Source organism: Atheta coriaria, unplaced genomic scaffold, assembly GCF_025399875.1.
Source record: "Atheta coriaria isolate IRGN ID8LTWV9N9 unplaced genomic scaffold, Caltech_Dcor_3.1 hic_scaffold_4_pilon, whole genome shotgun sequence".
Classification (NCBI taxonomy): domain Eukaryota; kingdom Metazoa; phylum Arthropoda; class Insecta; order Coleoptera; family Staphylinidae; genus Dalotia; species Dalotia coriaria.
In genome coordinates this window covers 1661888-1672155 of record NW_027045446.1, presented here as the reverse complement: position 1 = coordinate 1672155, position 10268 = coordinate 1661888, and the positions used below count along the sequence as shown (strand labels likewise).

The following is a 10268-nucleotide window of genomic DNA, read 5'->3' as shown; positions in this document are numbered from 1 at the left end:
TGCTGCAGTCAGTTCGTCAGTAGCGTGACGGTTTTATCCGCAGGATACATTTTATTCTAAGAGTTACATAAATATTTATTTACACAACGCAACATTTCCAAAACTTTAAAAATAACACTAAAAAACATTAAAATTTTTATTGATTTTTCAAGAATTTTGGAGATTTCATGAAAAAATTAAGATTTAAAAAAAAACGATTTTGCAGATTGAGACATTCGGGCTTTAAAGCTCCCGGTGGCACCTATCGAATTTGCGCACCCCGACAGCAACGAAGTTAAATTGAAATGATGTTTTCATTTTCAAAGGTGGGGTTGCGCCCCCGCCGCTCACGCCGTGCGTAAAAATTGAAATCGCCGCCGCCGGGCAAATGAAACAGCAAAATCGGAGCCGCTACACACATTTTCATTACTCGTTTCTGATTGTCACAAAAGAATATTTAGCCTTCAACATTTCGCTTCCGGGTTATTTATTCAGTTTTTGTGTCGTCGACTTTGAGCACAAATAATATTTAAAAAAGCAAACTGATTTTTCTGATTATTTTTTTTACCTTACGCGACAATTCCTCAGGGTATATTTCACCCTTGTCGTCGTTCCCTAAATTGAATCGCCGTGTATCGCCGAGTTGACAAATTGAAATGGCCCAATCACTACTGACCGTTTTCATTCCGATCTCAATGTGTACTAAAAGTCTAAAAGTCTGTAAGCCCTTAAAGTCTGAGCCGATTCTAAGTCTAAGTCTGAGACTCGACGCGACTAACTACACTTTACTGTATTTGTATTTTTTTCTTCTCTTACTTTGTGTATCTTTACAGTCGGTTGTTTTTTTCGTTCCCGGGCGTCGTTTTTTCTCAAACGAATGCGCATTTCTCAAATTGCGCTCGAGTGCGGAATTAAGAACGATCCGATATTAAAATTTAATCTAAACGAGCGACTTTAAACAGCGTATTTATCTTTTTCGAAAAGAGATGGCGCACACGTTGAGATTCATCTGACAGACGAGGAAGACTTAGCGCGCCTGGCGACAGATACAAATAGAGCGTTATATCTCTTTAGCCGAATAACAATTTAAAAAATGACTCCGTTTTCAGTCAAATTGAAATAAGGCGAGCGGAACATCCGTTTCAAGGCGTAAGACATATTACGGGTCGAAAGTAAAAGAAGAAGGTTGTTGTTACTCACCGAGCCCGGCGGAGAACCTACGAATAATGCATAAATTGTGTATACTCACGGAATAAAGTTCACGTAAACAATTGCATATGAAAAATTTAATTCTACGATAGAATACAATATTTTATTCACGTTTAGCGGTTGCGAACAAGTGCAATTCCCATCTTGATGAAGATGAAGATGAAGATATCTGCACGCGACGTAGGTAGATCTCGTGGAAATCTGCATGAGCGGCGCCTCCACCACCTTAATTATGCAAAACCGAGCGCTGATGTTTCCATCACTTATTTACCAAACAGACGTGTCAACCGTGGAAAATCGCGCAAGTTCTCCTTCGTTATTTATTAAACGTCAGCAGCGCGTTGTGTTTCCTCCTGCATCCTGCCGACGACATTGTAACTGATGTTGTCGATTCATATCCCTACACATAAACATAAACTTGCATCATTTACCTACATGCAAAACTTGAGAAGCGTATTTTTTTAAAGGTTTTTCGAAATTTTTTGTGCAAATTTTGATTTATCCTGTATAATGTAAAACAAGACTTGAATTTATTCCATTCGATTCGGGCGGGTGGCTGCTTCGCCATGCAACACATTCAATATTTGAAGTCGAAATATGTACACGCGATCGTCGTCGGCGAATACCCGAGGAACAAGCCGCCGATCGGATATATGTTCGACATTTTTCTTATCCGCCCTCGACGTGTACTAAAGACGCATATGTTGCAACGTGCCCTGAATATAAATTATCGATACATTATTATTGTCCCACGAATACTGAATATACAAAGTGTAACAAAAAAGAAACAAAACTTTTGCTTAAAAATTTATTTTTATTTCAGCTGCTTCTGGGAGTTTAGTAGGAGTGGCAGAAGGAAAAATGCGTTTTCCAGACGCAACTAAACCAGTCGTCGAACGGCCATATTTCGATGACGTAGGACCAAGAAATGTGACAGCTGTAGTTGGACAATCAGCACTCCTGCAATGTCGAGTTAAACATCCCGGAGAAAGAACCGTAAGTGTACACTTTACTAATCTAGTAACATCGATCGTGTAGACACTTAATTCTAATTTGGAAAACCTCGACTCTCTCCGTGAAACCCGCGGAGAATCGGGGGTTTAAGTTTGTCCCCAAACAGAGACAAACGATCCTAGAACCGTGAACGAAACACGTCCGCGTAAGCCGGAAAACTTACTAGCGAATGGTTTTCGAGTGCGCGCGGCTATTTTTTCGATTTCAGTGCATAAAGTAGTGAATTTATGCCCGCGGCTCGCATTTTATGCGCTTGCACGAAGGTAGTTTATATGCAGCGGCCCGCTTGATTAAACTTTTAGAACCGAAATTGTTTTCCAAAGGCAATAAACTTACACATACAACTTTTAATTTAATTTTTACGATTATACCACATTTTTTACATCTTTATCTTCAAAAAACCAACGAGACATTTTATTTTTTGTTATTATTTAAGCCTCAGATGTAGACTGATTGTATTTTTTTAACTAAACCTCCCTTAGGCAATTAGTCGTATCGTATGAGTGTCTGGAAAAGAATTGATGGCGTAATAAAATGGATGAATTGTCGTCGTGCCACCATGTACGTAATCGCACACCGACGCCATACGTTAGAATATATTTGCGACGACTCAAGATCCACCAACCCCGCCGCCACCACCCCCGGTTTTCTGCACCCACGGTTAGCGTAGTTGTCGTTGGGGTTGTAGTCGAGACGGGCGCGCACCGTTCTATATTTTATTGAAACCATAAAAAAATTTAATACGAGATTCTGCCCCCGGGGTGGATTTTTATGCGCACGGAATAGCGCCCCTTAAATTCGGATCGCTCGCGTGTGGAATTCGGTTGGAATAAACCTTCCGAGGCGACGTTTATTGGGAGGGCATTAGTAAAGTATGTAAAGTCATCCCGCGAGGATTTTTATACCTTCTCCATACCCACACCCTTGCCTATTTTATATGGAAATATGAAGAAGTTCACTCCGTGGCCGGCTGCCGGCTGCTGGCGAACGATATTCAATTCGGCACAATTTACAATATTTCAGGCGACACAGCGTGCGCCAACTTTTATAATTGCCACCCCGGCGGGCATACGGGAAACTTTTCCGAAACGCAGCTTCGTACATCGATACAATTTGTTTTTGCAATGATTTTGGCTTTAATTACTTTCCAAACTTCAAGTGATGTTAATGTTTTAAATCACAAATTGAGAAATAATTTTATTTTAAAAAGTTATTTAAGAAAAACGTTCTTTTTTGCTGCGGTAAGGAAATGAATAGAAAGTGTTCGATCCCGTGATGGACTCGCGGCTTTATTGGACTAATCTGACGCAATTTGCGGAAAGTGCGCTAGTCCTTTTACAGCTCCTCGGGATCGGGACCAATAGTAAATCTCCATGTATCAGAGATTTAGTGATTCTCTCGGCCTTCCTTTACTTCGTAAAAGAATTTATGTTCCACCGCACAAGAAAGAAGGTTTCTTTAGTTTTCTAGGATCTTAAAAGTTTCCTTGAATCCTTGTTTTTTGTCCTGGGAACAAACAGAATAAGACATGTTTAAAACCATCACTTTAAATGATAATAAATTTTTAAAATTTTAATTAAACACCCTGTATTTGTAGATGTACGTACCCTACATTTATAGAGGACGATTTTTAAGAGGGTATAAACTATTAAGAAGGCTTTTATTTTGTTTATTTTAAAAGTTACATAAAAAAACAAAATTTGACCTTGGATTCATTACACGGACTGCGGTCAGAATTAACGCACGGACTGTGGTCAGATTCGACGCACGGACTGCGGTCAGATTGAATGCACCGACTGCATTCCGATAGAAAAAATCTGAAAAATTGTTTTTTTTTTGTTTTAACGCTGGTTTTAAATCTAGAATTTAATTTAATGCATATTAAATTTGTAGAAGCTGAAAAAGACTTTCTAAGACCGTAAAATCCACGTCCGGAAGACGTGCGCCACACGGGCGTCACGTAGACGCTTGGCGCATGAAAAATGGCGCAGATTCAAAAATAATTACACGCCTCTTTGACTGGAACAATTTCAATGTGAAAGGAACTAATTTATTGGCACCCTCGACGCGTCCTCGGCGAGTGCGTGAGAGTGACACATCAATCAATCCGTAATACATGCGCTCGCGTAAAATTCACGAGACTGCGCGCCAAAATATCCCCGGCCTGTTTGGGTTTGCAAATTTGCCGACAACTCACAAACAGAGTGCCTTTACTCTACCGCCGAAATCGAATGAAAAGTACCCGGAACGAATCCATGCACTGTGAATACGTGTGTGTGTGTGTCGGGGTAGTCGCGGTCCGACATGACGAATCGCAATAATTTACATAACAAATGGTCCGAACGCCGAGGAACCGATGCCCACTATTATGTTCGCGTGCGTCGCGCGTTAATGCCACCGCTCATATTATGCCAGCTCCCGGGGGTGAATAAATCTGTCCGGTGCGCGTTTATGTATGTGTGTTTACATTTATCTCATACTCACCCTCTCTCATCATACGTGTCATTACTTCATTCACTTCATTATACATATCACTTTATTTCCAGCGTGTAAAATGTATAGAATTCAAGTGTAGAATATTGATTTTTGTGCAGATACACAAAAAATAAATGCGTCGTCGAGTTTACAAGTTTTTAATATTTATTGAGTTAGTTCTGGGCGGAATTTGCATCGGCGATGAAGATAAACCGAATCCGGCGACCACAAATCACGCCACCGACAGTTGTAATAACACTGAAACAACATTCGGGGACATAATTTTAAAAAGCGTGTCACTTTTATGACTCGGAAACTAGATAAGTTTTTGGTCGGATTGCTCGTCGCCGAACTCCGGGCCAAGTTTTCCGGTTTTCCGCTCAAATTTCAGAGAGGTGTGCACAAGAAAAGCAAAGAGTCGAGTGAAGCGGAAACTCGACTCTCGTGAATCATCAAAACATCATAAAATAATAATAATTACACAAAAAACAATTTTCACTCAATAAAAGCCCCTTTGTGATTTTCATGGCGTTGAAGATATTTAAATGCGCAAATACACAATATTGGCGAACTAAGAGACAATCAAATATTAATTAATCCACGCCGGATGTGAGCGCGGCGGTGTTGGTTCATTCTGGACTGGAATTGCGTCTGCGAGTAAATATTTGGCGTTCTGGCTCGTTCGATTACTGCTCCTTGCGCGCACGTGTTTTAAATCGAACAAATAGAACGAGAAATTTTGCGACCCGCCAAATCGATATTCTAAATCCACGTCTGGCAAGCTGCGATTACGTAAATTGATTAAAAATACTTCTCCAATTCTTCTTAAATTTTCACTGCAATGCTTATTCAAAGCAGCTAATAAAAATTTAACAAACAATGCAAAACGTTTTTACGTGCGAGTGTTGCAAATGATAAAAATACCGCAAAATGGCCGATAAAGCTCGCTGTTAAAAAGAAAGGCGTTGGTGGTGGCGGCAATGTCGTGAAATTTTTAAAAACGCAAAGAAGTCATCCCCCAAGAGAACGATTAGTGCGCTTTTTTGTTGCGCCTTTCGCGCACTGGCCATAATCGTTGTATCTTACGGCGCCCGCATGCATTGGGTTATAATTTATATTTCAATTTCGCTCGATGGGCGGGTTGGCAGCAAACGGCGCCGCGCGAGCACAAGAAAATGTGGCAAACAGAGTAAAATTGAACACTGCGCGGCGAAAAAATAACGCCCCGAAAGAAAAGCGTGCGGAACAGAAAAATCGAGGACATTATAAAGTTCTTATCTCGTAATTAAATCTACCATCTACATCTCTCGGCTAGATTAAATTTTTAAAATACTGCCACGTCAGTTTACATAATCCTCGAGCAAGATAAAAGATAACAAACAAAGAAAACGCAATAAAAACTAAAAATTATACATTTTTAGAAAAGTACAAGTTGCACGGACTGCGGTCAGATTAAGTACACGGACTGCAGTTAGATTCAACTTATGCATGGACTGCGGACAAAACCTGTAGCAAATTTAAAAAATCAAAGAAAAATAAAACTGATGCATATTCTTCTCTTGTTTCACTGTAAATAAAATAATATTACTTCTAAGAATATTAAATCACTGAATATTGGCTTATTCTTAAGAGAAGATCCTGTTTACAAGCTAAATTCGCAGAATATGAATGCAGTCGCTTGTAATCAAGCATGTAAATTCTGTTTAAATTCTAAAAATACCGCAAACCGAGGTTGCATATGAATAATAAATCTGCATATTTCAGCTCATGTCACAATAGAAAATGCAACGCAATACAAGATTCCAGTAATGTTTCTGTTCCAAAAATAAAAACAAAAACTCCAGTTTTATTATTTCGGTTGTAATTTTTTTACGGCAACCTATTTATCTGATACAAGTCTAAGTTTAGAGTCAAGAGCACTGTCGCATCTTGGTTGACAAAGATACGTTGTACTATTTGCGACTGCGGGAGGTGGTTTGACTGCCTTTGAGCGGAGTATTGCAGTAATTAGTCAAACCGTGACTCGTGACGCGCGCGCCTCGCAACCCTTCCGATGTAATGAACATTTTCTTTGTTCCCCGCGTTGTGTAACTTTATCACTCTTGTATAAACCAGGTGTAGTTGTAACTTTTTCCATTCCACACTAATTAAACATCCATACCTGATTAATTAGATTTGATTCGCTGTGATTGAGTATGTTCATCAGTCTAGTTGGACATCGTCTAAAGATATCATAACATGAAGTTGTAGATGGATATATGTAGGTTGATATTAATCACTTGCTGTGGTTCGCAGGTGTCGTGGATGCGAAAGCGAGACTTGCACATCCTCACGTCCGGCATCCACACGTACACCGGCGACGGGCGATTCAGCGTCCGACATCCGGAACACAGCGACGACTACGACCTGCGCATCGAGTACGTGCAGAAGCGCGACGGCGGCGTCTACGAGTGCCAGGTCAATACAGAACCCAAGATCAACATGGCCATCATGCTGAATGTCGAAGGTATGTGTGTTTGCACAATGGCGGCCCCCGCCCTCACAACACAAAGCAATCTCTATTTCCTTTGATAATGCCACAAAACACGAATAATATTTACAATACAGATTCCAGCCCCTCGTGAGACGAGCAGGCCTCATACCTTACATCTCACCGCTTGTAGAGTTGTAGGACACGACATGTTAACATGGATCAGGACCATCTACAAAGACCCCCAACATCCACACGTCTATACTTCCTCTAAACATGCTACAAAACATACAGATCGTTTCAAAAATCATCAACAAAGCAACCAAATAAACACAATTTTCATACATGCGTATAACCATTATACAAAAACGAAAAATTACAATTACATTGATGGAAAAAAAAGATAAAAAGAGATGTAATCAAAAACCAAGCTTAGAACTCATTGTATTCGAATTTCTCACGAAACCTTTCATTGTGCCGATAAACCTGCGAGCTCAGTATCCCCGTATCTTTATCTGTTTATGGCAAGGAACACAAGCACGCTCACGAGTATTTCATCTCATGGAGCAAACAACATTTATCCGCCATTGAAATCATTCCGTTGACGTTCTTAATCTGTTTCCTGTGTGGACCTCCTTTTGATGCCTCATCCCGCCCCTTTTTTCGAAGACATGTATTCATTAAAATCCAGTTTATTTCGTTTTAGTCGCCTAAATAATTAGTTCAGTTCTGGGGCAGTGCTGTGCTGAAACGTTTTGTTGAATTTTTTTGTTACAGACACGTCTTCCCTTGCTGCCACGCACCCCGGCCCGCGATCCACAGGTACCTCGTTCCCTCACGCACACTGCTTCTCTCATCTCATCTCATGAAAGTTTCCCAACATTTTAGCTAGTTTTCGGTGTGCAAACACTGCTTTTTAAACAAGTCACAAAGTTAAGGGTGGAGAATAATCCAGAGCGTAGTTGAAAAATTCTAGGCAAACATTAGTCGCTTTTCCTTGCATGACGGTAATGAACAATTTTTTCTTCCTTTTGAGGTTTTAATTAAATTACCCTTTCACCTTTCTCCCCCATCAAGGCTTACACATACACATATTAAAATTTTTATTAAAAAATTTTACTTATTTGTGTTTGTTGTCATTACAGATGCACAAGCGACCATTTCCGGTCCAGGAGAGGTGTATGTCAAGAAGGGTAGTACGATATCACTGACATGCTCAGTGAATGTCCACTCAACACCCCCGTCTAGTGTACTTTGGTATCATGGCCACGCCGTGGTTGATTTTGACTCCCCACGAGGTGGCATCAGTTTGGAAACCGAAAAAACCGAAGCGGGTACTACCAGTAAACTCCTGGTCACCAAGGCGCTCATTTCGGATTCGGGGAATTACACCTGTATGCCGTCCAATGCCAGTCCTGCTTCCGCCATTGTGCATGTTCTTAATGGTAAGCACAATATTAAATTTTGACTTTTAATAATGTTAAAGTTGATGAAAAAAAGGGTAAACGTGATGACACTGATGAAAAATAAAACTCGACGAGCCGAAGCGTAAACAGCAAACGCACGGATGCGAAAATTGCGCCCTGAAAACACGATAAGACAAGGTGGTGGTGGTGGTGTAGGTGTGCGCTGTGCGCGAGATGATTAAAGTCGGATAAGGGTAGGTAGTTATCGTTGAGAAATTTTCTCATAAGTGATGAAAAATTCCCGCGAGCTTTCGGGCGGAAGTCGGGTGCGCGCCTGGCAAAACATCATCAAGCCAACATCAACACCAAACGCCAACCCTCTCATCACCAACCGGCAGCCATTTTTTTCTACCGGGAAGCAATGTGAGCTGATTTTAGGAGGGGTTGAGGTTGTTTGTAAGGGGGATGAATGTCTATAATGGACGAGAAAGTTCCGATATTATGTGCGGCAACCGCAAGCACTTCCGCTAAGTTTAATTAAGCTCCTTGGGTTAAAATTCAAGGAATTCCACGTGTTCCCACAGCAATTATTTTTCTACATTATACCTCATCTCATGTGATTAATACGTTTGTAAAACTACTAATACCAATCTGAAACGCAATTATCCATATTCCCTGGGAGCCAGGTCCCTTCTAAAATGAGGTTAGGAAGCTAAAACAAATAGTAGGGGCTCAAGCCGAGTGTGTGCGGTATTGTGAATAATAGCGATTTATCGCGCGGCGGGCCACTAATGGATTGCGATAATCTGTTTCAGGCGAGCATCCGGCTGCGATGCAGACCAGCAGGGCTGTGCCCGGCAAGCAGATGGCTCTCCTTGTCGCGCTCGCCATGCTCATGGTGACCGCAGTGAGATGATCTCATCAGCTGTAATAATCGCCTGCTACGTATTTTTCAACCCCCCACAAGACTCCATCGCGGGTGTCTGTGCCGCACCCGTAATGAACCCATAGTCGGCGCCCGGTGTAAAAAACTAATCACAAAGTTAATCAGTGCGAATGGAATGGAGCCGCAAGAGATGGGATGAAGTGAAATCAAGTGAAGTGGATATCCAAGGGACATAGTGTGTCTGTTTTTTGACTCTAGGGAAATTGTTATTATTTCGGTGCTAAAAAACAATTCAGTGGATACACAAACCGGAAATGAAAGCGCTGCCTACGTTTAGTACTTATTCATTGTGATTACTATTATTACATGTTGACAATTATGTAGTGAGAGAAAATGCAAACATCATTGTTAGTTAAAAAGAAGAAGAGAAAAACTTATTCAAATTTTCAAATTTTATTTTTCGCTATTTATCTCTGTACATAAACCAAACCCACAAATTATTAACACTCAAACAAATTAAAGGACTCTTTGCGTAGACAAATGTTTGTTTTGTAAAACTTTATAATCTCATCCTTAAAACATTATCAATATCGAGTAACGAGTAACACTTAAAATCTAAGTACTGAGTGTTTTTTAAATCAGAATGGATGAATGTGAATCAAAAACAACTGCACACTGAACACTCACACAGAACAAAAACACTAAATAACATTTAAACCAAACAAAAAAAAATCTACGTAAACTAAACGGACATTGTTGTATCTATCAAAAATTAAAGCAAAAAAACTAATAATTATTGTAAACGGGATGATATTGAATTACGAAAACA

The 10268-nt window shown here is 40.3% G+C and overlaps 1 protein-coding gene across 2 annotated transcripts; it reads left to right on the top strand.

The window, feature by feature from the left end:
* Window positions 1-2034: 2034 nt before the first annotated feature.
* On the top strand, window positions 2035-9732 carry LOC135790342 (lachesin-like). Of its 2 annotated transcripts, XM_065300537.1 has the most exons (5): window positions 2035-2184; window positions 6973-7183; window positions 7925-7969; window positions 8293-8592; window positions 9369-9732. In XM_065300537.1, exons 1-5 carry the CDS (start codon window positions 2050-2052, stop codon window positions 9467-9469), a joined length of 792 nt encoding a protein of 263 aa, XP_065156609.1. In that variant the 5' UTR covers window positions 2035-2049; the 3' UTR covers window positions 9470-9732. The 2 variants fall into 2 exon arrangements, with proteins under 2 accessions (XP_065156609.1, XP_065156610.1); XM_065300538.1 differs by lacking the exon at window positions 7925-7969.
* Window positions 9733-10268: the final 536 nt, after the last annotated feature.

Excerpts from the sequence above, each read along its gene's own strand:
- LOC135790342 (XM_065300537.1), top strand. The coding sequence starts at position 2,050 with ATGCGTTTTCCAGACGCAACTAAACCAGTCGTCGAACGGCCATATTTC. Across the intron at positions 7,184-7,924 it reads CATCATGCTGAATGTCGAAG|ACACGTCTTCCCTTGCTGCC; the intron begins GTATGTGTGTTT and ends TTTTTGTTACAG. Across the intron at positions 7,970-8,292 it reads CCCCGGCCCGCGATCCACAG|ATGCACAAGCGACCATTTCC; the intron begins GTACCTCGTTCC and ends TTGTCATTACAG.